Source organism: Aptenodytes patagonicus, chromosome 4 (assembly GCF_965638725.1).
Source record: "Aptenodytes patagonicus chromosome 4, bAptPat1.pri.cur, whole genome shotgun sequence".
Classification (NCBI taxonomy): domain Eukaryota; kingdom Metazoa; phylum Chordata; class Aves; order Sphenisciformes; family Spheniscidae; genus Aptenodytes; species Aptenodytes patagonicus.
The window spans coordinates 26,392,621-26,420,059 of NC_134952.1; the positions used below are offsets into that span (position 1 = coordinate 26,392,621).

At 38.5% G+C, this 27,439-nt stretch overlaps 1 protein-coding gene across 1 annotated transcript; it reads right to left on the bottom strand.

The window, feature by feature from the left end:
• Positions 1-667: 667 nt before the first annotated feature.
• TMEM156 (transmembrane protein 156) lies at positions 668-27,319 on the bottom strand. The gene is given in 9 exon segments (XM_076337525.1): positions 668-732; positions 3,103-3,158; positions 8,887-8,991; positions 14,321-14,422; positions 17,598-17,705; positions 19,782-20,042; positions 21,598-21,879; positions 25,056-25,227; positions 27,314-27,319. Coding segments are annotated over 8 exon segments (1,041 nt in total). The 3' UTR covers positions 668-732; positions 3,103-3,153.
• Positions 27,320-27,439: the final 120 nt, after the last annotated feature.

Consider the following 27,439-nt stretch of genomic DNA (forward strand, 5'->3'; position numbering starts at 1 on the left):
TTGACTCTGAATACTAATGCCCTAAGCTAGTACAAAAGATAGAAATGCAATTTATCAAAAAGTATGAAACCCATTTGGTGTCTTAATGAGTTATTAAAAAACAGTAATGATTTTGTGGTTTGAAGCCAAATCACTGTTTTTCCACATTTTTTTCTTTATCCACTAAGATGTTGCAGAATTTATGAAGGTCTTCCTGGCTTAGTGCAGAAATTAAAATGTACTGCAGAATTCTCTCCTTCCGTGATCCTTCAGCCACCTTCCTCAACAGCCAGAAATTCTCTCTTTTAAGCATCTTAGTCTCCTAGAGCATTAAACGGTCTGAAAACTGTGCTTGTTTCATGAAAGCAGAGGATCGTTTCTATCTTTAAACAGTCTTTCTTATCCTATGGAGAATACAAAATAAATTTCTTCTCAGACAATGAAATTATTGCAAGGATTATCTCACATCCATATAATTATAAATCCTGAATGAACTGAAAATAGATGTGAAATCTATACTCTCCTACTGAAGTTGATTCTACAGCAAAACACGTTTGTCCATCACTCATATTTTCTTAATACCAAATAATTCTGATGAGAGATAAAATGGAGCTTCTCCACTACAACGCATAGTTGGCATCTTCATGAAAAGATGGGTAACAGCTCCACAGACTGGAAATGGAGATGCTGTCTTCTGTGGTGTGTGATGTGCCTTCTTTCATCCAATAGTAATCATATTTCATATGGCGACATCTGAAACGAGAAAACGGTATCAGGAAAAAGAGGCGGTTATAAAAGCATTCTTTCCCAATTTATCTTGAATGTCATTCTTCTGACTTTCACAGTAATGAATTCTCCTCTTTATTGCAAAAGAAAACAACAATGTAACCAAGAGGCAGACAAAACAGAAGATACGCATCAGAGCGGAGCAAAAGACCTAAGAGTGGTACCTGCCAACAGGATGGGGGTTTAGGTACCTGCCCCCCAAGTATATGACACAGGAACCTGAGTGAGAAGCACTGGGCCTTACTCACTTTCAGGGAAGCCTGGCAACCTAAGAGCGGGCAGAGCCAGGAGCTGCCCTAGAGAGCATTCACCACATCCACCAGGCTGAAGAGCGCCAGTAAGGATGTCCTTGAAGTGTCTCAAACTGGGTTTCTGCAGAGTGTCTCCGTCTACATAGGGTTCAGTCTGGAACTCTCTTTTAAAGGGGGGTGGTGATTGATCTCTTTCCTTCAAATAACTGGGCAGGCTTCGCTCACTTCTTCCCTCCCGGCAGCTAGGTGAGGGGAGAAGAGTTTTGTGCGACATCTGCCTCCACTCCAGAATCTCTTGCTCTGTTAGCTCCTGGGCATCTCTTCATGAACTACTCCACCTGCAGCAGTGTTCAGAACTAAATTTGGGGTATTAACAAGGTCTTACTGCAGCTGAGCCAAAATAAACTAAATTATCCTAATGGGAAGAAAATAAAAATAGACCAATCCAAACCACCAGCTCGACAGAAGAATTTGCAAACGTGTGCCCAACTGCATTTTCCATACTATACTGGTATATATACAGTAGGACAAATCTGGAATAATGAAATAAGAGCAGCTTTTTCCACATTGCCAAGTGAAAAATACTCCTCAGTAATCATCAATGAGGCTTTTGGAATTTGGACTGCAGCTCCCAAAGTAGCATGTGATGAGGAACCTTGAAACATGAAAACGCCCGGATCCCAATCAAGCTCATCTGTAGTTTTTAGGTACAATGCCAGGGGTAAAAGCACAGGATTTCTGTACTTCTTATTCTCACACGGAGCGAAAAAGCAAATGTAGCTTGTCGCCCATTCTGGTAGTTCGTGTAGCTGCAGGCCCAATAACAACATCTGTCTCCCTTTTCCTTTACATCGTAAGAACTGGGATAAGAAGTGTTTCTTCGGCTGTGAAATCATACTGGAGGCAGCAGCTGCTGAAGTGAGCTAGAAAATGACAAGTGTAGGCAGGATACAATGCATCGAAAATAGATGCCAGCTGATGGAACAGGGGGTTTAAACAGCCTGCACGGCGCCCATTACCATCCAGTTCTGCAAGCAAGCAGGAGTGCTTCCCTTCAAAAACCTCCAAGTGTCCGTTTTGGAGAGAAACGCATCCTGGCACGCATTTTATGCAGAGCCCAACAACTGCGCCAAGTACCCTGGAATGTGCTCAGCAGTCTGATTCTGTGAGCTCTTCCGTACTGAGAGGAGTTTTCATTTTAACGTATGATTAAGACTTGAATCTATTACGGAAGCAGAAACAGAGGAGGAATTATCTTTCATGATATTTAAAAAATAAATATGTAATTGAGCGACTGCATGCAGTCCTGAAAACAACTTAAGGCTGCATGTGGGCATAAATCTTTTTCCATAGTTATCTACAGGAATTCATGAAAGCATAAAAAATGATGTCTTACAAAAATGGCCAACTGGCAAACCCAGTATGTCAGTACTAGTAGGAACTTCTGCCTTCAGCAGCATCACACCCAATTTTATGATGACTTTAACCACAGTACTATCACTTCTGAGCACTGAAATGATTATTTTCAGAGAAAGTGTCAAAAGGATAATGGGAAGGATCCCAGCAATTTGAAATCACACCTACTGTTCTTTACAAATACATGCATGATTTATAAAAACAGTTTAACTGTAATCTTCCTCTGGCTCCCGAGTACACTCGGTACGTGCCTTCGCTAGAATGTTTTGAACTACAAGTTTCACTGTTTCCCCTGCATAATTGGTATCTTCTGTTGTTTGTGTGGGTGTCTTGCTCAACGACAGAGAGAGGGATTCTTTTAAATATGAAAACATTTTTGTAAAGCCACAATCACATAAGGAAAAGCAGGCAAGGAATATTTTTAGTTGCCCTTTCTGTTTGTGCTACTAAGTTCTGCAATGATGGCATTTAAAGACCTCTTCAGGAAGGCAGCAGGGGCCTGAGCCAAAGCCCAGGTAATACCCTAGGTGGACCTGCATTGAATTTTCCTGGTATTAGACTGGACTCTGCACAATTAAATTTCTAAATTGCTAGGGGAGGGTATCCTTAGAAAATGACAGCAGTGATGACACTCTGAATGTAGCTGGATAGGAATCACTTGGTTACTTACCGATCTCTTGTGCCAACTACCCCACGTAGGAGGTTTTGTCTCCACGTGCTTTTAGACTGTAAGAGAGGAAAGGCACCCATCAACTTCTTTTATTTTACCATTTCTGTGAAAGAGGTTTTCGCCTTTTTAGCCATATGCATGCTTCCCCTGTGCGTCCTCCCTGTCAGTTACCTGTCATCTACCTTATGTTCCAGTTTTAGAATCCATTTCACCTGAAGATAAGATTGCGCCTTAAATTCTATATTCACTGGGAGGCCAACTTGTCTTATCTAACTACACAGCTACACTGTCACTCTGAAAGAAATACAGAGACGTGAAGCACCTTACGTGTTCAAGGATCTCAAAGCTCTTTACAAAGAGAGATGGAAGTGCTGACAGCGGAAGGCAGTGTACTAAAAATCATTGGCAATTGCCGATGTGGAACTTCCATTAGCTTTTATGCAGCCTTTGACATGTCCACCGGTTTCATTAAGAGAATTAATGGGAGGCAGCACACTAAGATTGTTTCATCTTGTCCTTGGAGCATTGACTGTCAAAGAGACTGATGCAGTAAATAAAGCATTTGGGGTAACAGTGACCAATCTGTGTGAATTTCATCTAACAACAGCTCAGAGCGTGACACTGGCCACTCTTTACCAAAAAAAAAAAAAAAAGTCCACAACAGTTGGCTTTAAGACACTGACTTTTCCTTCTTCCTTTCCTCATAAAATGGCAGCACTTCATCCAGGAACTGTCAGGTCTGTATCTGTCTCGAATTTCCCCAAATAAGAGAGAACACTGTTCTGTCCCTAGTCTTTCATGAAATCCATTAATGCTCCTTTTGATTCAGAGAATACAATGCTGCCTCCCCTTAAACAGGCAGAGGACAGAAGTACTGCCGGAGAGGGCTCACAATTACTCTTCATGCTGTACACACGTGACTGTTATTCTGCCCTGATCACTGCAAGATTGAAGTGTGCCTTTGCTATGGAAGAGGCCAGCGAGACCTGCACGGCCAATCTGCCCGGACTCCACGTGGCCCTGCCGCTGGGGAAAGACCGACCGCCACGAGGGCAGGACACAGACACAGAGAGAAGTCACACCTTGGGACAGGCTTTCTTAGGCCTCCAAGGGCAAGTTTAGCCAAAACCTTCCCTACGGAACAATGATTTCAGGGCTAACCATCAGCAAAAACATCTTGCTGAATGTTCTAATACCTTCAGACAGGCTGTTCACCATATGTACGGGTGTTCTAATGCGCGTGGTGATTTGACTCTTATTAGCCCACTTTTATTTCTTACTCTAATAACTTTTTGCCCCCACAGTTTTTAGAGAACGACCATTGAATCGAGTACGTTCAGAAATGTTAGTCCTCTTATGGTTTCACATGCATTTTTTTAAGTAAAGGGAGCTAGTAGCCTCACTATTTATAAATCCTGTATTTATCCTTCTGGTCTGCTCTCCCAGATTTCTTGCTATCAGTCCAGCTTCTTGTTTCTGTCTTTTCATCTGTCACAGAAGAGAGTATTCACTTAAAAAAAAAAGCAGACCCAGATACACATCCCACAGCATTTTAGAGCTGCTAAAAATAATAGTTGATGCAAGTAGTGCTTTTAAAGTTAAAAGTACCAGTTGATGCAAGTAGTGCTTTGTAAGTTAAAAGCGCTACACAATCTCTGTTTTAGCTGAGGATAAACAGTTGTTACCACGGTGCAAATTAGTAATGAGGTGTCATCGGCAGAGACAGAAAAACTTAGGTCTCCAGAGCCTTATTCTAGCGTGCTGTCCCCTGAACAGCGTTGCCTCCAAATGCAAATATTTGCCTGAATAAAATGTTCGCGCTTCCTATCTAAATAAAGAGCAGCCTTGAAATTTGCAGTAATTAATGTTGCCTTTTGACAGCACTAAGGAAATACCTCTACAGCTGTCATATGTAAAGACAGGACTGTCTTAAAGCACTTGGCTCATTCATTTTTTCCAGGCCAGTTGCTAATATGGTGGTTTAATGAAAGATGGCAGAAAGAGAGGAGGATTCTGAACTTCAAATGTAATAATAATAGTTACTGTGAAAATACACAGAGACATTCAGTGACCTGTGCTGAAAAGATGATTCCCCTTTGGCAAAGGTACAAGTGCAGAAGTTGGTATATTTCTTTATTAGCTGAATTAGCTGTCAGTGTGATAGTAACCCATGAACAGTAAGTCACGGAGCATGTGCATGCATCTCTGTGCGCGCGCACACAAATACACACACATATAGATACATAGATATACACACACATAGGATAGAAGTATATTGATAAACATGACCACACATGTGTGTGTGGTCATATGTCTATCAATATACTTACATTCCATGATCAATACTATTGTCTTAAATATAAAGACATTAAAAAGACATTTAAAAAAACACAAAAAGAAACATGTCTTTTTCTAACATAAAAAGAAAAATTCAGCAAAAAGTAGCAATGTGTCATTGATTATTGATCTCTCTCCGTCTTAATAGATGATAATACAAGACAAACACTTCCCTGTCACAGATTGGAACAAGAAGCAAATAATATGCCTTATACTTTGCTCTCCTGTCCGATCTGGATTTTAACTTCCTAAATTCCTGTGGCTAAAACCAATGTTGTCGAGCCTTTCAGCTTTCGGTGTGTTGGGTTAAGGGCCATTGCTGAGGCCATCCACAGGTTCTCCAGCTCAGTAGCAATAATGACAGAAGAGTGAGCCTTGCTTTTTCATTTCCTCCTCCTTACAGCTTCTGTTACAGCTACCACACCTGCTGTGTAGCTAGCCTCCTTACACAAAAATCAAATAAACACTCGTGCTGTGGTTATTGCTTTCTCTGAGTGCAGCTTCAGCTAGCTGGAAATGAGGAACAGCATAACTCAAAAGTGTTTTGCCTGCCCTCGTCTTGCCTGTTTGATCCAGGGCAGGCATTGAGGTAACTCTTACCAACCGGACTGAAGCCAGATTTGAAGCAGGGAAGGGCAGATGTAAGCACTATCCCCAGTGGAGCTCTCCCAGGTTTCTAGCTCAGGCTAGAACCCATTCCTTGTTTGAGGCTCTTGTGTCGGTGGTCTGAAATGCATGTGCCTCAGGGGAGCGACTGGTAGCGTGATACAAAGATGATGCTTTTTGATCAAGGAGCTCCTGGTACACACGTCTTATCTCCACCCCATCTCCTTCTTGGGAAAAAACAGGGTTTGTCAGGTTGATGGAGTCTGTAACTGCCTTTGTCAATTCTGGGAATTTAATCATCTTGGTGTTTTTCAGTCTGGGTACTCAGGTGTTCATGTGCAGCATTTCTAACGCAGCCAGCTCCTCCCTGTTGAGTAAACTAGTCTTTAGAGACTAGTCTCTAAAGTCTTGAGACTTCATAGAGACAACCCTAGCACTCATGAGAAAAGTAGACCACAATCTCCTTCCACAGCCTACGTAACCAAAAGGACTTCTAGCTAGCAAGCTTTCCTGTAACTGCAGTGTCGTTAGCCACTGAGCCACCCACAAACACAAGTAGTAATGAGTTGAATCTGACCTTATCTGATGAAGGGGGTAGTGTTGCTTTGCAGGAAGTGAAGCAAAACTAAAGCAGAAAGTGCTTTTATTATTTTCACAGAGTATTTAGCTTTGAGACAATATTTCTTTGAGAAATGTTATTCAAAACCTAATGGGATGAAAGGCAAGATCTAGACCTAAGTTCTTGCCTCCCCAGCCACACCCTTTAATAATCTTTCCACACAATGTCATGTAACATTACAGTTTCATGTATTTCATGTATTCGGCATTAGTCCCATGTATCACATCCAGCTTTCACCTCACCACCAGCAGTCCTTCTGACACGAAGACTGCGTTATGACCTGGAACGCAAGCCTGCTTCTATACCTCCAAGGTATTTGGGGTTTCTCAAGATTCCACATCTTTTTCTTTCTGTCACTGACCCAGAGATTAAGGAAAGGGATAACTTCATCCCAAAGTGTCCTGGATCTCATATATTGTCTCACGGAGCAATCAAAGAAAGGTCTGCAAAGTTGTTCCATCTCTTCTTTCTACCCTTTAATACATAACAAGATAATGAAAGCAAAAGGAGTGCTAGCAGGTCGATCCCAACAGTTACTCCCACCTCTAGGAACACAAAAGTTAAATTTGCACAGGAATGGGCCATGACTTTTTTTCCTTCTTCTAAAAGATTAATTTTAGTGAACCCAACATCCTGGAAGAACAAAGCGTGCTACTGATCAGCCATAATACTATATAAATGAAGGCACTGATTACTAGTGGGCACCCCCTTAGCAACACATTCTATTAAAACCTTAGAAGTGTCTTATTTTTAACCCAAGAGTGAATGCTCTCACAGGAAACGATTAAGGTGGGCAGGTACGTGGCAGACAGGGCTATGGGAAGATAAGCTTTACCTGAGAGACAGTTGACAGGTATCAGAAAAAGAAATGGTCTAGCACTGAAGTGGTTGGGAGGAGTCCCTGGAGAAAGGAGGAAGCTGCCCTATGGAAAGGCTGATGGGGCTCTGGGAAAGGGCCTGCTCACTCAGCAAAAGCTCGTGACGTCCAAACGGCAAACAGCTGAACTCAGATGATCTGAGAACTGCTCTCATCTATGTCACGGACTTCCCAAGTCATGTTATCTTTTTCTGCCTCCTGATATCCTCATTCTAGAATAGTAATAATGACAACTTTCCACCTTTGTAAGTCCTCGTAAGATCTATGGATGGGAATCACTTAAAAAGTATACAGTATTTTTAATTTCTGTAATACACAGCCCTGTAACCCAGCTAGTCTCTCTCAAAAGCCAAAAAATAATCTAGCTCAATTATTGATTTATTATGGCAGTACCTCATCTTTCGTCAGCAATGCTGTTCAAAATTTCTCCTTTAGCTCTGCTCTCAACATACAACTTCATTGTTTATGGTTCCACATGAAGCACAAGAATCAAACTGCTCTTCAGTACAATTTTTTTAACACATTAAAAAGATAGCATGACATGATATTGAGTTTTAAATAAAACTCCATCCAATTTAAACAGATGTAAAGAAGGACCTTCTTAAGCTTCTAACCTAACAAATTCACCATAAACAGTAATGTAATCTGTGCAAGTAGCCATAACCTTGTCTATGCAATTGGTATATTAGTCCATATTACTTATTCAAGCAGCATCTGTTCCATTTCTAGGCATTACAAGTATTGCCAGGAAGAGGTATCTCTTACTGCACATTTCTTTTCAGACTTGTTTCCTTACATCTGGACTTCCTGAAACAATTACTGGAGTACAAGGGCCGGAGAAAGTTAGAAGTGGGAGACTAGTTTTAGTTCCAAGCTGAAACCCAACTTCTTGTCACTCCTTCTGACTGGCGTAATAACAACAGAGCAATCGATTTCTTTTGTTTGGGGAATTTGATCAGCAAACTATTTCTTTCAAACGTGATTCTCTTCAGAGATCATTTGCAAATTCCTTCTTTCCTCTGCCTGTCAGAAACAAATGTCAACATAATGCTGAAGTCCAGGACACTATTCTACACCAGAAAAATAGTGTCAGAATTTGCACTGGGGCCTTCAGGGACACACAGAGTTTAAAAAGCTAACACATTAGTTTATAGATGACTCCTGGTAGCAGAAGAAAACTGATTTTGTTTCCCTGCCACCTAGCTCTCACAAAACACATTTTCCAGTTTGTCATCTCATATACTTGGCTAGAAGAAGTAGTAATTAATTTTGAGCAGATATTGTGTACTAATTCTAAAAATATCAGGCAAAACAGAATAATCGGAGTTGTAAGATATTTACTTACCTTCTACAGTTGATGCACCCACATGACAATGCTCTTGTTCAGGAATTATGGGAAGTATCTTTGTGGTCTGTGCAGTAAGTGGAATCTGTTGTTTGCTGGTTTTCACTATTTAAAGTTAAAATCATTTTTATCAATATTATTAAACAGCAAATACATCTGCAGAGTGTTAAACGCTGAATCTGCAAGTTTGAAAATAATCAAGACCTATCTGAACACAAGGCAGAGGTGGACAGCCAGTGTTTCGGTGGGATTTCAGTGCCTAGAGATGCAGATACATGTCAGGAACTCCTGAAAGTACTAACCATGTTTTTTATTTAAGTTCCTCTTGATACTAGTAGGACTACAACACGCTGATCCTAAGTCTCTCTGGGAAGCAGCTCGAAGGTAGGCAACTAAATTGCTCTTGGAAATTTTACTAGTAGTGAAAATACAAAAGCATGCAAATTTAGGGTTAACTAAGAGTCTCCTAAAATTCAAAAACCTACAGTTGGCCAGTTAAGCGGAAACAACTGAAATTTAGAGTGTGAACTTTCTGATTCATTTTCACATAAGGGAAGCCCACATTGCCGCTCAGAAACATGTGATGTGGCCTCAGCTAACTTGTCATACACACAGGGAGAACTACTGGGTATCATCCAGTTGTTAGCAAAGATGACAGCATGCACCTCAGAAGCAGGGAAAGGTGTGGTGATGCCTTTAGCACACTGGCAACACAGATACTGATATGATATCTTACTGGGATACAGATAAAGAAACGCAGAAATAGCATTGTCAGGCTAATGAAGTCAGTCATTGATATAATGCATTTTTCAAAGAACTACCGTAGAACACAAATAATATCTTAACTCCAGGTCCATCCTGTCCCCAACCATAACTTCTGTAAACCTACAAATGGGTTTGCTACCGAGTTCATAACAAGAGGATGAACTGTGTCACTTACATGTAGCTACATCCCTTCTCCGCTTACTGTATCATTTGGGCTTCTCTCTTTACAAATGCGATTAAAAACTGGAGTTTCGATCTTGGTAATTAAGCAACTGAATATGAAAAGCAAAGTTAAAATAAAACTGGGGTAGTTTTAAAAATAGCAATCCATCTTGTTTCACACTCAGGATGAACCTGGAGAGAATGGGAATGTAGGCTGATTATCCCTTCAGAGCCTGTGTGTAACGCTGTTCTGCATGCACGCAAACTGAGCAGAGAAATGGCCCCTTGTGCATCAGTGCTCTACTGAAAGCATACAGGGGCTATGAAAAGCTCCCTAAAATTACCTGCATCCTATAGATTTTATCCTCCTTTCTGAAACATAAAAAAAGACCCAAAGCGGTAATAAGGCTTCACATTTTTCTCTGGTAATGTTGCATCTCAGAAACACGTAAGCCTGTGTTAAATATTGAATACTGTGACAAGCTTTGCTTTTCCCAGCATTATTCATCTAAGTTGCAGAGGGGAAGACAACTTATTCTGCTATGTCAGGAACTGAGAAGGCTCAGAATCAAACAGGTGATGCTTCACTTGGCCAAGATTAAACAAATTTCTCCTTTCTTGGCTTTGCATCTATTTGCTGCTGTAGAAAATGTCTCTTGCCTGTCCTCTTTGCTAAAAAGAAAATGTATTGCAGAATACAAGGAGGAGTGAGTCTGAATTCACTGGGATGCCAGTCCTGACACTACTGAGCCAGCATTTGCTTCTATTTCCACCCTGTCAACTAACCTGAAGCAGTAGCAATACATCAGAGAGATGGCAGAATTTTGCCTATTTCCTCTAATCTTGTAGGAGAGGAACTGTTATTTTAATAGGATAGCACAGAAAACAATACAGGAATTCAAATGACTGAGAGGAAATTTGTCTTGTTGTTTCTTATGTGCAAATTACAGCTGTCAAGCCCACTTATATCAAATGCTTTGGATGTCACAAAATCTAAACAGTCCAGAAAACACCTGCAGGCCAGAAACCCTGAGGTTTTATTCTCTGAGTCCTGGTTGTCACCATGATCCTACAATGTCCTTCTTTCAGGATGAGTTATAAAACTACCATCCATCAGAATTAACTTTGCATTACTGTGAGCCAGACAAGTGAGTCAGGGAATCCTGACTTCGTACCCTAAAATGTAATGAACCAAACTGTGACTCCGTGAGCCAATGGAGTATCGCTGAAAATGAGAGAAGTATACCCTTTGAGCAATGTAGAACAAGGCATTGTGTTTGAACTAAGGTTGCCCACGCAGACTGCAGAGTAATAACAATGATATTAACAATATGATTCCCTGTCTGTACAGTCCCATTCTAGCATAGGAATGGGAGCAGGCCTTTTTTCCAATAGACCTTATGCTGCTTTCAAAATGGGATAAAAATAAACAAGGAATATCATTCTTACGCTAGGAAAAGAAGGTCTAAATGGGAATTTATAGTGGTAGACTTCTAGTAATATAAATTCACACTTACGTATAACCCATATAATTATATTAATGAAACTTCCAGTATGAAAAGAGCCTGCTAGGAAGATTCAGTCTAGGTATTAAACGCCCTGATTTATGCAATCTGTTTCCTGTGCAACACCTCTTTTTTTTTTTTTTTTTTTTTTAAATAATGTAGCGTACAGTTCACACACTCTGGCCTGCTCCCAACAAGTAATTCTGTGCCATGTCCCCAGGCTTATTTTTTTTTTTAGGATACAGCTGTATGAGAATAGCTATACTAAATCAGTTACTAGTAGTGGAAAAGGTGGTTTAGGGAAAGTGGGCTAAGGGAAAGATGTAAGAGCAGAGTAAGTATAGCTGCCTTCCCTTTCTCTGGAACTGAGGCTGATTTAAGCAGTTAACTGCGTTCAGCAGTTTCTATCTGAGTTCTTTTAAAACACTGTGGGGAATACTGTCTAGTCCTTCTAATTGCTATTATTAATTAAGTTGTTCCAAAACCTCTTGTACTGCCTCTTCAATTTGAGAAAGCTCCTCAAAGAAATTCTTGCAATAAAAGTCTCTTATGTGGGAATCTCCCTAAGATTCTCTGTCATGAACACAAAGCAAGGAACTGACTTTTCTTCTATGGATTATTTTCCAGGTGCTACTACTATCAAGTCCTATTTGATATGAAAATGCTCTGCATCTGGAAATACAGATCAGCCACTTAAAGAATACTTACTTCTTGTACTGAAGAAGCAGCACCCTGTACTCTTTCCCTTCTCTTGTGGCTGCATTTAAGGGCAAATGTGTTTTGTCAATTCATACCGTTCAAGGGACTGTTTTACATAAATGCAATGGTAGATCCAAAGTCTACAAAACAGCTCTGTACAGCCCACGCTCCAGTGCATACTTTTTTGGCTTAACAGCACAGACAACGTTTAGTCAACATTTATGACCAGAATGCTTTAAAGCTCCCCTATCCTCACTATATATGCTTAAGCCTTTGTAGTACCATGAATTTGGAAGGCTGTAATTTTAATCCTATCCTAGAGAACATACTATACATTTTCCCCCCTTTCCTCTGGCCACCAGACTTGATGGCAACGATTCATGGACATAGAGCCACTAACAGTTTCACAAAACTAGCATCCCTGCTGTAAATTATCTTTTTGTAGGACCACAGTGATATTAAGACAGTGATTTCCTGAGTCTACCTAGGAAATCATTCTCATTCTCAAAGTATAGGTTTCCTTCTTTTTCTTCCCTTATCCTTTCTGAACTTTGAATAACCTTTTAGTAGTACCTATACATCTTTTCATCTAGATGAGATACTGTCACATCCTCTCAGATATATAGCTATTTAGTCTCACTATACTGTTTCCAGGGTGGTTGTATTGTCTTCAGTGGATCTCAATGTTTTGTTTCAAGATTCCAAGCTATGCACTAATGATAGTTAAAATATTATCAAGGGCTGTCGAAGAAGTCATCTATAGGTATTTATAATCCATTATCACAGTAGCAAATCTTAAACTTAGCAACTGCGGAAAAAATAAACTCTTTTCATATGGTCTTGATTCCACTTTAAAATATATTGATATAAATCAGGAAATTGACTGGATTGACTGGAATTATGATGTGTGAAACCAAGGAATTTCATATTAAAATAAAACCCATTATAGCAGTTCACACAACTAAGCATCTTTCTGGGTTAAGTGGACAGATTGAAGTGGGAGGAACATAGAAGTAAGAATCACAGACCAATATGGGGTTCCTATTCTCATCAGTAAAAGCTAGTAAAACTGGATTTTAATTTCCATAAACCTCCGTTATCAAAAATACCTTTGGATATACAACGTTAAAAGTGCCAATGTGAACGTGCTGATAAAACAGGTGTGGTATTAGTGAAGTTATTCAAGACGAAAGATATCAGAAAGATAATTCCTTTCCTGCGGGACGAAAATAATGAGCTCATAAATACATCTTAGACGTAGCCAGTGCTTTAAAAGCGAGGAGCATAAATTGTACTCCCAGAAGAGTTCAGACAGACAGGGAGCTATTCACTCTTTCCGAGGTAAAACTGAAATGCCGTGAGTTACTGAGTTGTAGAGAGAAATTATTGAGTCTCCTCGTAGTCCTGAAGAACCAACAAAACAAACAGGGAGGTACCCAAGCCTAGCCAAATTTAAAACCATTTTTTTCATTTGCTGGCTTTGTAGTTGTTCTTGTTTTGGAGGGAAGTTGATTTGCCATTCAGAGCTATTATTCTATATGTCCATGTCAATCTTTTTAAAGATAGAGCTCCCTTCGCGAAACCAGAATTTATTAAAGCATGTGACTTCCAGCGATATCAGTAACACTCAGAGCTACAGCTGCTAATTTCCCCTCACACAGAGATTTGTTGCCAAATCATAATTTCTGGAACCAAAACTTTGAGTTTAGCTATGCCATTTAATTTATCTGTGCTAAACATACTACACTCTCAGAAGACCACATTTTAATTCCTATCTGACACTAGAAAATTGTACTTTGTGGGAAATTTTCCCTAGAAATAGGCTACAAAGTGCCAGCAGAGTCATTCTCTGAGTCCTGCTACAGCCATCCATTCCATCCTTTGGTAGCAGATTTTGTCAAGAGTCTTAAACACATAGAGCATACATACACGTGTACACGTCTGGATACTTTTCATACACACACAAAGCACTCTGCTGCCAAACCTCAAATGTGGCACACAACATGATCAAAAATTAAAAGGAGGTAAAAAACCCAAAGTCATTAATGCAACACATTTGGAAGACTGAGAGAAGCATTCCCACATGATATACATAAGTCTTCTTATCGCTTCATCATCAGAATTATTTATTTATGATATAAAAACATTTCCATAACATCAGCCATATCAAATTTGTGTACGATGAAGGTAACTCTGAAAACAAACCTGAAGCATCCTCTGACAGGAAAGACTTAAAAGGTCTTTCTTGACCTCCTCGTGCCTCAAGATTTGTTAGATTTTTATTTTACTTTTATATTACTTACCAGGAAAAGGATGAATCTTAGTAGCAGATCTGGTTCTTCTTGCATGTCTAGAACGCTTTCTTCTTAGAATAGTAGAAACTGCTGCTACTCTGTGATTACAATCTGTTTTAAACAAAATGCATTATCCTCAACTGTAGGATTACATATGGCACTGATTAGATGGAAAGCTGGTAAACACCTTATTCTTAAACTGTTAAACACCTTCCATGATAACACAGAAAGGTTTTGAAATAAGGTGATGAGGAAATCCTAGGGCCAGATGTTTTATATCTTCCTTAATGAAATTTTCTGGAAATCCCATTCAGGTTTGCCCCTTTCAAATTATTCCTTCCCTCCTCTATACTGTATACCTTGAACAAATTTTGGAAGGTTATCAAAGTAGTACATGTTCCAGTACAGGTTCAGACTCACAATGCTGACAGTGGAATAGCAAGGATGGAGCGTACTGGCATCCTAGGAAGCTGACAGACTCTTTGCAAGTGTGGGGTGTTCATCTTTGGAAGCACAGTTTGAGAGCAAGCTCTACACCACCCAGAGAGAGAAAGAGCTGGGTTGAACACCTCTGACTGTCCTCAGCACCCAGTTCATAAACTCCGCAGTCTTTCCATCCTTTGCCTGCTCTCTTAATACTGTGCCCTTGTGGGGTTATTGCAGTTGATTGTGCAACTGTTATGGTTAGCCCTGTTCTACAATGACAGCAGTTCAGGGCTCAGCCAGCTTCTGATGACAGGCTTGCTCCAATTCTACATAACAGAATGGATTTTTATCTTTCTCTTTTGAGAACACTAGAAAACTTCATCTTTAAGAAATCCATAAAATTAGCATTATTTAGGTCATGATTTTTTTACAAATAGCCAGCGGAGATCTAATGCGCTGGAGCCCTAAGCATGCACTGTAACAGTTAATGTCAAAGGAAGCTCTGGAAGTGGTCCTAAGACAAGAGTGGAAGGGAAAAGGCAAAAGGACTGATTTCTAATTTAGCTCCTTTGTCATGGATCGGTAGTAACCTCCACCAAGTTTATTTGGAAATTTTATTTTATGCACTCATGGAAATAACTTCATTAATGTTTCAGAGATTCTCAAAGTCTGCCTAGCAGAATGTCTTGGAAGGTCTCGAGGAAATGAATAATTCCGTATTTCTTAACAGCTTTCAGTAGTGCTCACAACTTAAGAGAAAAACTACTAACTGAATTATGACTGTAAAAATTCTTAGCAGCTGTTTTAGGCACATAGTAATATTCTGCTGTATTCCTTGGGCAGCACTGAAAAAAGCAGTATGTAGACGTGCAATTAAAGGTGGCATCATAATATACACACATAAGGAATTCAACCCTTAAATCTGATTTTTATGTGCTTGTCTTTTTGTCAGTAACATATTGATGTTGTTTTTAATGTTATACATTGTAAATTTAACTAATAAAACCACTATTCCTCTATTAACAGAAATGTATTCTAGAAACAAATCAGTAATTAGAAGCCTCAAAAGGGCATCATTTCCTCCCAGCCCGTGTCCATGGCAATTCTGAAAAACCTGCATTTAATAGAAAACTGATGTTTAAGAATAAAGGCAGTAAAACATTAATCATCACTACTAATACTTCTGCCTTAAAAATGGGATGTTATGACTCAAAGCATAGAAAATCATACTCACGACATTTATAGGTAGCTTTGAAATTACAAATAAAAGTCCTTTAAATTAGAGCATTTAATAGCCCACTTATAAAGACCTAATTTACACTTAGTGGGATTTTTATATACATAAAATAGGTCTCAGAATTTGGGCCTAGCAATAAGTAAAAGATCATGTATTTTAACCAAGATAATCTCGTAAGGAGTTTCTCTAATCATTTGGGACAGGGCACAGATTTGCCATTTTAAGCAACTATTTTGCTTATTCATTAAAAATATATGCATAAAATATTTACACTATGCAAAAAAATCACAGAAACATTTCATGTGTGGGCACTCTTCTTCCTTCTGTTCATTTATGATTAAAGCTAAACTCCTATTGCTCTTTCGTTACAAAACTGCCTGTGGCTACAGTAAGAACGATCAGGGAATGGAATGGCTTATCATTTTTTTATTACCCCTGTGACCAAGGTCTCCATTCGGCAGCTCTGGACTACAAGGGGAATGGACATCTGCATGGTAATAGCAACTAAATGCTGGTTCTCTGGAGGCATTCTGCCCACTCGGGGCTGACACTGGCAGAAAGTCTCAGGAAATTGCTGTTAAAAGCGTCTAAGAGCTATTATCTCAGGTAACGGGTTAAGTAACACTTTTTCCACAGTGATGCAAAGGAGCGTGTTCCCTGTACCACCTATCTCTGACTTGGGATGTAAACCAAAGACCAGCAGCTGACAGGCGGTCAATTTTCTGCATTGTTTTTGTGCAGAGGACCTTATCTTGGTTGCTCAAAAGTCTCCTGCTCAGGGTATTCCTACACTTTTATTCTTGCTTTCTTCCTTGTATATTGCTAGAAGAAATACTGTAAATCCTGTTTTCAGCCTGTGAAATCCCAGGTGAATTGCATAGGAAGAGCCTGTCTTGGCTGGTGAAGGCATTCTGTAGAAACAAGAGTTTCAGTCTCTGAACTAAGGACAAGTTCTTTCATTGCGAAGTTTTAATCACTTGGAATAGTCAATAGTGCTGATTCAGAAATGACAGCACTAGTTTCTTTGCTGAAATAACAGCAAAGAGAAGAAATGTTATCTGGGCTTAATTCAGCTCTGGGGTTAAGAAGGCACAGCTTGGTTAACCTGTATGGGATTACACCACCACTGGATTTAGGTAACCATTTTCAGGACAGACAGCTGAGTGCGTATCTCCTGATATCTATCCTATCATTTTTCTTGACTGTGATCTAGATGAATCATCTTTAGGAAGGAAAGGATATTTCAATCTGCTTATATTGGTCATTGGCATTTCTGCTTAAGACCTTCAACAAGGTTCAACTGTAATTGTTTTATCTACTGGAATGAGTCTGAAACCAGAAGTCCGTATCACTAAGGATCACAGGCCACCAAGCATCTGTCAAAAAAAACGTATTTCATTCACCATCAACAAGCTTGGATTTGCATCCACGATTGAGAGGTGAGAGGTGATAGTATCAATCACCTCAGTATTTCAGTCCCTCTATAAGAAGCTTTTACCATATTACAATTAAAATATTGGTGTCTGAACCACATTAATAATCAACAGCTTTGTTATTGTAAATTAATACATTTTTCATTGCATAGAAATTTAAATTCATGAAGATTTACTTTTTGTTACTTACAGTTTTGTTCATTTTCTTGGACTATTTTGTAGATGACAATTGAAATAGTAAACACAAAAACTACTGGAATCATAGTGAGCCAAATGATCTTCGTCATACACATTGGATCTGTCCATAAAATGCAGAAGAGAGAAAATGAAGCAGGAAATCACTGGCAGAAAAAAGCAGAACAATCTATCTTGGTAGGTTTTGGAACATGCCTATCCCCACACATGAAAATTTCAAGCAAAAGAGAAGATTATGCCTTTTTCTTTCAGCCTTCTTTGTTGTTTGAAATTAAGTTTGCTATCTAGAATTTAGCTTCATTTTCATATGTATCTGTCTCCCCATGTCTGAAAGAGTTATACATAGCTAAGTGAATGAAAACTCTTCCTATTTGTATAAACTGTTACATGCAACTCAGCCAGGAAGAAAATGCTTCAAAGATCAACATTTATATTTAAGATAGAACAAGGGTAATATATATCCCCTCTTTGGATGGAGCACAGAAGGAATTGGTCCACTGTACATCACTGACCTGTACTGGCATTCTCAACCTCCTGGTCTATCTTCATACACAGGAGAAGGTAAGATTCTACATATAGAAATTTTCTTATCAAAAAGTGAGGAAATGCCATCAACAGGACCCCTCTGGGGAGTTCTTTTAACCAAAGCTGCCTTGGGGGAGAATCAGCATGGGACTGGGTGTAGGAGGTAGGCTGCTCTTTCGGACAACAGCTGCTGCAGAAATGCACCCACATTCCGCAGGGAATTAGTTCAGTAACTAGTACAAGCCAGGACTGTATACCACAGAGAAAGAATGTGGGGAACATTCTTCCCTGGTTGTTTGAAAGACCTTCCAAACTTCTTTGGCAGCTGCATGTTAATGCATACCTTAGCATTGTCAAATTACTATTTTAAAAACCAACTATGTTACTATGACTCATATAAAATCAAATTACAGACTATAGCCAAACCACTGTTTTCCTTTCCTTGACTTAGAATAGTATAATTAGACCTACATCAACTTCCCTTGTGTATCTTCTCCACTGACAAGTCATGAGGTAACTGCCAATAACCCCATGGCTCTTTGAGGTAAGCACAGCTCATCCCTCCTAATTCAGAACTAAAAATATCTTTTATACAGTCATTTAGGCTCCTTTCAAACAGAGTACTCTACCCCATCTTGTAGTGACTTGTAATGACTTGTGTATCAACCTTGCCTAGTCAAAGCCCTGAGCACCTCTCTAGCTTTGTTTTGAAGTAAATAGAAAAAAGATGCGTTGTTAATTTTTATTGTTAATTTGAGATAACTACTTCCCAGGTAAATCACCATTAGCGAAGGGTGGTTAGCTCATAGTTTTGACACAAGTTAGCAGGTACTCCTCTCATAGCTAGACCTACTTATTTATAAAAAACTAAGCTGCCCTCTCTTCTCTACGATTTTACCTGAACTTATTTAACATAGGTTTAGCCAACTCCAAACCACGGTTTTTTTTCCAGCAAAGGTACAGCATAAAATGCATTTGCCATACAAAACTAAATGAATGTAATAATTCAGCAATTCCCAGATGGCAAGCGTTGCATATAGACACGCTGGAAGCCCTGACCATGGTCAGGCAATCAGCCAAAAAACTCCTGCAGCACAAACAGTAATTTAAAAAGCTGACATGCTGTCTTCTGGGAAAACTAAGCCTAGTTCAGCTGAAGATCTCTCTTTTAAGTATACTGTAGTAAGGCTGTATAGTAGGATATTGCAGTATGACATTAAGAAAAGTCAAACCTGTCTCCTGATTCTTCTGCCCCTGAAGTTAACAGGAATTTTTTAATTGACCTCCAAGACAACAGGGTTATGCCATTATGGGGGAGGGGAGAGGAAAAAAGTAATTCCAGCTTTTGTCATACATGCAATTTGTGAGTCTGTCACTGCTAAGCAAAAAAATGTACGGACACTTACTTTGCTGTGATGCTTCTAGGAAAGAAAAAGCCACAGCTAAACCTGCTTTAAATCACTATAAAAACTGCCAGTTGCCTACTAAAGATGGCCTTTTACTAAGGGGTGATCAAAATTGTATTCTTTTCTTGTGAAATACTTAAATACTTTCAAATGGTTGCTGAAAGCAAAGAACTACCTACTGGAGATTTTTTGCAAGATTCATATTGTTTCTGGTTTGATTTCCATTCTGACTCTCCTTTGTAACTTACATTCCACGTAAGACTTCAGTTGCAGTGAAATATTTATACAGTCATTTTGGTCTTCCATCATTGCCACTAGACAGGAATGATTTAGGTATTCTTCAGCTGCATTTCTTCCTCCGACTATAGAATTGTTGATGTGGATTTCCAGCAGGTAGTAAGTATTATGCTCTACTTCTTCTTTCTCGGAAACCGTAGTGAAATTAAAATATTTATAGAAATAAATAACATCTTTTGTTTTCACTTCAAGTGAGCCTTTTGCTTTTGGAACTAAAAATTAAAACAAAACTGTTACATAACATGTGGTAGACAAAGAGACAACTTTCAGAAAGAACAATAAAGTAAGTTCTCTGTCTCATTTGTAAAAATATACAGTAGGCTTTTACATTATCGACTATGATAAAATGGACAAAAGGATACCATGTAAAGTTATTCTGAACAGATCTGAAGAACATTGATTATCTATACAAAATATATTTCCCCTGCAAATTATAGTCCCTTTTTTGCTTTACTACCAGCTTTAAAGCTTTTCAGTTTTTTGTTGTTTTGTCATCTGTTATCAAAGGTAACAGAGACAAAAATCAGGCTATGAAAAAAATAAAAACCAAGTAAAAGCCATACGATGATAGAGATTTGAAGCGTACATCTAGTCTATCTGCTACCAGTTGCAGAAGGTCCTTGTTTCACTTCGAACCGCACAAGCTGTGAGGCTTGCGCAATGTTAAGAAGAAACATAGGTAGGTGAGACATTGTCAAAAGTGTTAGAGTTGTACAGGTATAACTGACAACAGAGTTTGTCCACATATTTTTTGTTTTGTTATTTTCCATACTTGTTAAGACAGCTATTTTGTAATAAGAAAACGATGCATTTGCAGAAGAACTTAATTTCTTACGTTCAGGACTTGGCCTGATGCCCCTGTTGCTGACAATGTTAGGAAAGCAAAATTCAGAGGCATCCTCTTTCCCAAAAGTTTCCAGGTACTTTGCAAGAGTACATGGCACAGAAGGAATACACTGCTACCGCTCTGAAAAGATGTGGATGTTGCTGAACTCTTCTCTGTATTGCTGTGCCAGTCCTTATTCAGTGCTGCCTTCTATGAAACATGCAAGGCCATTTCTGATACTACACGGTTGTGGATATCATAGACTACAAGCACAAAAATGGTTATTTCTTGTATAGCTGCCATCTGAATAGTTACCATCTTTGATTTAGTTCTTCAGATACTTGCTCACAACCTATCTTCACATAGTATCAGCAATCAACATGTAGAGTTCCGCAATGACATTTAAAAGCAAATTCAGCATGAAAACTGATCAGAAACTACATCTCCTTAAAAATAAATGAAATATTTTAGAAAATTTAGCAAGATTAAAATAATAAATTTGAGGATATAAGAGTGTTCATAAAAGCCAGCTGGCAGAGGTCAAATCTGCAACAAAAGTATTCTAGATGGCTGCTGGATAAGGCACTCTTTTCTCACAGCACCCTCCTTCCAGACCAATACAAAGCCCCCTGAAGATAATGATACACACAACCACCCCCATTCCCCCTCTGATTTTATACAAGATCCTCAAAGAAAAGAAATCAGCATTTTGCTACCGACATGTTTACTGACAGCCAGGAATGAACGCCACTGAGAATCTGGCATAAAACCTGCATTTTCTAGCCATGCAAAGACAAGCTAAAAAACCCCATTGTTCATAGATTTTCAAAGCCCCTAGAGAACCAGCAGCATATTATAATTTTCTTTTAACTACCAAATGAAAACATCTTTTATGTGCAATTAACTACTTCAAAATTAAGTGTTTCTCTTCCCTTACTTACTTTTTTTCGCTACTGACCCTGATCCTTGATGATCAACATTCACATCTCTCTTGAATTCACACTCTGTATATTTAGTATGGGACTGTTGTTCCCTCCTGGAGGACTGGCAAATACATGAAATATTTTGGAAATTGGAATGGTTTACAATGGCCTTCAGTAAAAGAGTCTGGTTTTCTCTTCCTTGTTGCAGTGATCTTTTGCAAGAATTGTTAAAAGTACAAAGTGGAAAAGTGGTGTTATTTGATGAACAGGTATCCACGCATGACACAATTACAGTGTTAACTGTGGGAAAAAAAAAAGAGTACTATATTAGCAAGACAGTCATACAGGACACATGGACAAATACGTGCATGGAAGCATCAAGTAACAGATATTTTAACCACCTTACAATGAAATGCACTTTCTTTCTTGAGGATTATGACAGCATATTGAATGCATCAACAAGTGAGAGAAAGCAAGCAGAGTCTTCCCACAACCTCAGTGCTGGATTTTATTGCTGAATTGTATGAAATCTCTTGTAATACTAACTTGAATTTGTGGTGGTATCTAGTCACATCCCTGTTTCAAAGCTGCTCCAATTTGATTGTACTTGAAAAGAAGATGAAAGCACTCATGTTTGGAGGGGGAACTTAGCCCTGGAACCATGCAGTTGCAACGCACCAGTGCAATTATGTTGTAAAATAGCTATAATCAGAACAAAAACTTTCTTTCCAATGACATGGCAACCATGCAGTGAAAATCCACAGAAACACTGCTAAAACCTCTGGCCACACCCTTCACGTTCTCTTATATTCAGTCAACAAACACGAATCTTAATTGTGACCATTGGTTTTGGTATTCATAGTCAAATTTCAGTATCAAATTACTGTAGCTAGAGTACATTAATGCAGATCTGGCAAGTAGCAAAAACCACATAGAATTAATTATTAATGAGTGTTATTTTAGCTGTCTTCTACATTAAAGTAGGGCTTTATTGTACAAATCGTGCATTTTTCCTTGAGTTAACTTCGAACTATTTTTTCAACGTGAAAAAAAAAAGAAGAATAAAAAACTTCTGGAACCCCAACATGAAATACATATTTATGAATACAAATAACCACTTCCTGGAGTTGATGCAGCACTAACTTATAGTTTTGTAGCTGACCTTCCAATTCCAATAAAAAACATAGCCTTTAATTGCTCCAGTGCTCAGCCACAATCTGACAGATTCAACAGGCCACCTGTGCTCACATCGCAGCAGGCTGACCTGAGAAACGGGCCAGTGAAGGATTTCAGACAGGATACAGAAATAAAATCCAAAATCCAATGCCAAAGTCAATTATCTTCACTTTACTAACACTACATCAGAGAGTCATAAACTCCTTATAAAACATAATAAATTGAAATGTAAAATACACGTCCTATGCAGGTAAGAAAATAATTCATTTTAATACAAAAAGGAAAAATGTCAGACAAAATTTAGAGCTTGATCTTTCCCTGAGGCAAGTCAAAACATTTTCCTCAAAAAGCTTATGATCTGACCCACACAACCTGGAGTGGAACAGGCTTCTGAGGCCAAATTCCTCCAGCTGAAGGAGGCGTTTTGTGCAGAGCTTCTCTGTGGAGATGAGCCAGGAGCAGAAATTGAATGCTTATTCTGCTCTCATGGCAAGGCGTGTGTGCATCTGGGCAACCACTCTAAAACCACTGCTACAGCTCTCAAGGTCAACTAACGATAACTCCCTACCATACCCCTTTCACCAAGAAATTTGTACGCAGACTTGGGAATCCACTGACCGTGCTGTGACAGCAGTCTACATATAGCACTATGAAGTCCATTTTGGACTTCACACACGGCTAAACGGGCTCCAGAGCTGCCTGTGAGCCATGTTGTAGATATGTAAAAGGCCTGTTACCTGAGTGGAAAAAGTTTGAATGCTGTCCCGTTAGGGAGGGTGCTTACCATCCTCTTGAAAGATCCCTACTGAGAAAGCCATTCAAATTACGATCTAGCATCAGTAAACTTTATTTTCTTCCAACTCACAGGACTATGGACTTTCTAGGGAGGGATATGTATCGTTGAACACTGTAAGTAGGGCTGCAAAAAGACTAGACTTTCCCAGTGGATTACATGGCAGAGAGAGAGCCGCACCCACAAGAGGCTTGCTCCTTACTGCAGGACTGGGGAGCACCCTCCCAAATGTAAACATCACTAGAAATGTGGAAAGGGTTTTGAGAAATCTGAATGCAGACGGCCTGAAGAGTTAATAGGATCACTGAGATGAAACCATGCAAAGTATCTCTAGGAAACTGCTGTATATTCAAAGATCTGTAACCCACGTGCTTAATGTTAGGAAGTTCTGTGATTATGAAATTCCTTTATTAAGCCTCTATTTACAGGGTGTTTCTCCATAGAAAATCCAATTCCATTAAAATGAAATTATTCACTCTTTGATGTTTGATAGTAAGGCTAATGTTTTCTTCTGATAATAGTCATGTCATTGTTTATTTGCATAGTCTGTGCTAGCAAATACTTTGATTACTTCTTCATGGAAGTAAAACATTAATTATTCCAACTTCTTAAACTGAATTATCAATTTTATGATATTCAAAACTTATGACAGCTTACCAAGTTTGTTCGTTTATAAACTATAAAAATCTATAAATTATATTCTAGTTACTGTCATGTTTCTTCTTTGTGGTTAATGAAAATAGAAACGTAAATATAAGTAACCTAATCTGGATATATTTTTATATTAATTTTTTTCCGGAAAATTATTCTTCATAAATCATTTATTTTATGATGCCTGGGAATACACACCTTTTGTCAAAGGGATGCTTCTTATTATAACATTTATCTATTCAAAACTTACTTAGGAATGGATGTGACAAAACTATTTTAATATTAATTTATTTATGGACTTTTAAGAAAGCACTGAATGTGTAACTTCCACACATATATTTTGCATTCATCCTAAATCTAGTATTGACCTTCAGGATCACCAAGATGTATTTGGGATTTATGTTAAAAGATTTGCTTCACTCAGTTACACCTATTCCGCACTACTTTTTGTCAGGTTACCACTGCATATCTCTTTCACAGACAGTATCTCATACCAGATAGCAATTGTACAAAGTTTTATAGGCATTTCAGTATAGAAACTTAAAAAAAGTTATTTTTTAAGACATGAGTACCTGCTATAAAAGAACATACATATTTTAACTCCTCTCTTCATGATGCATGGAAATAGTTACCAAAAATTTTGCAGTGTATGTAAATGAATGACAAACTCCTTTCAAATTACCACATATAACCAACTCTGTTGGTTAAAAATCTAATGAAAAAGATCTATATGCCTTGCAAAGTCCATATGAGTACAGCATCCTAACCATCACTTTTAGGAAAGCACGTGCCAACTTTTCAATTGCAGTCAGACTTTAGAATAAATAAAAGGCTATTTTAAAAGCTCATCACTCACCTTCATGGATTTTGAAAAATTCAGGTAAACATAAAATAAACATGGTAATTATTCCTAGTACTAATCTGAAGAGTTCTGATTTTCTCAAAAGCAAGCACATGTCACTGAAGCACTCCCATCTAGCATAGTGGTGGTAACTTCCTTCCTGGTTTAGCTTTTAACTTCGTGCAGACTTTATGCAAAATAACGTCTATTCATTTCCTTTTCCTAATATGACTTTTCTTTTTACTTCTCATTACGTTAAGTTGTACAGAGCCAAGTTCTATTCTTACATTGGCATTGATGAGGATGATTCAAATGAATACGCTGAAGATAAAACTCATGTACCATGATGAAAATAAGAGAAAAATCATGCACAGAAACTGTTTTATTCATTTGCGGTAGTTCTGTTTTAGGAACATCACCCCCTAATGGCCACTTTCATATACCTTCTAAACAGTAAATGAATCATCTTCGTGAGGGAATTTTGTTCTCATTTGGCCAAGAAGATTTTTAAAAAATGAGTCAGACCCTCATTATAAAAATGAGTCAGAATCACATGAGTCAGATATGGAGATTTTATTGTTTTATTTATATACATAAACATTGGGGCTGGGGGAAGATAATTTTATGTAATACAGAATCTTTAAGACTTTAATAGACTGTTAATTTAATCATTACAACTTAAAGTTTCTGATCTGGCAAGTAAATGATGTATCAAGTACAATGAACTGAGTGTGAGATGTTCACACTACCATTGCTGCCGTATTGTTAAAAGGCAACAGATATGTTGCCAATCTGTAGAGCGTCTTCAGTGTGCATGTTACTATCCTATACACCACAAGACGACTGGATAGAGCCATTACTATTCCTATACATTGTAGTCACAATTTTTCAGCTAAACTTTCCAGTTAAGAAAGTGAAGCCTTTCATTCTGACAACCACCATGATATTCCATAAATTCTTCTTACAGATGAGACTGCAAAGAACATTTCTGAAAAGCTCTGAATAAAAGTAGTCTGAATAATGCATATGTAAAAACGATTCGACTCAAATATAGAGTATATACAGTATGGATTTAATTAATTCAGAAAGCTCTCTCCTGATATAGTATTTTTCCCACAACCCATTAAATATTGAGTACTACCAAAATGAAGCAATGCTGTTGAAGTTAAAACAAGAAATGCCCTACAAACCTGAAATGCCCTTCTTGTCATCTAGTTATCTCAGAAGATGAGTAAGTGAGGTGGAAGCAAATACAGTATTCATTCTATAGAAAGACTCTTAATGGAGGTGTAGTGATTATAAATTTGTTAATATGGTATTTTAAACGTAGCACTTTTATGCAACGAAAGCAATTAAACCAAAACAAAATGAACTGATTTTTTTGACAGTATGGTACAACAGAAGTAATAAGGATACAAAAAATCATAGGTATGAATTTAAAAGTAAATTCATAGATCCACTGAGCAATTTATATGTCATCTGTTAGCAAATTAGCTCTACTTTGTGAGAGACTGCATTGCCCCTTAAGTATCTTCCATATCAGTTATTTATATTTTCCTGTTTTCAAGGTTGCATGGTGTTCACCCATCCTTTCTGCCCAGAAGGAATGGAGAAAATACTGGAAAATAACAGGAGGACTTTGTCAAGTAATAGTATATCTATCCCTTTCTGATACATTCAGACTTTCATCATTGTTGGTAGTGCCCAAGGTCAGAATAGAAATTGCCCTACAGGATCGCACCCAAGTTCAGCCTGATATAATAATAGCCTGTGGAATATGTTGAGTTTCAGATTCTATAGGTTTCCAAGAACTCTGCAGTAAGCAGATGGGGAATATCTATTTTAGGGCTATTGTGATAGCACATTTTAGTTTGGTTTCTGAGTCTAGGAGGCCCACATATGATCTGTCCACACATCCCAGGGACACCATAAGCTTTGGACACTATTACTCTAGCAGTTGTGCATGTGTAAACTAGCTGAATCACGTGCGTGTGTGTGGCCTGACCCGCCAACTGAAGTGAAAAAAACAAGTTTTCCTTCTTGGGGGCATGCTTCCCTCCACCTAGCTAATAATTTTTCCACAGCTGGAACAATTAGTAGCTTTGCAAACCCTATCCTTTGGTCAAATTTAGTTAAAATTGGCTAAATCATTTGAAGTCAGCCGGGATGAGAACTGGCAAGACAGATGAAGCACGCAGCCACGTAGGCCACATTTCCCTACATAATTAGGCAAAGCAAGCACTATATACATCATCACTGCATCAAACTTGTACCGCCATGCCTCAGCAATGATCTCACACACCCTTAAATCAGTTTTATCAGTTGGAGGCACATCTGACTGTCACACAGTCTATTAATTTGGAAAATTATTCTACCTTTGGATGGCAGAGGTCACCGGT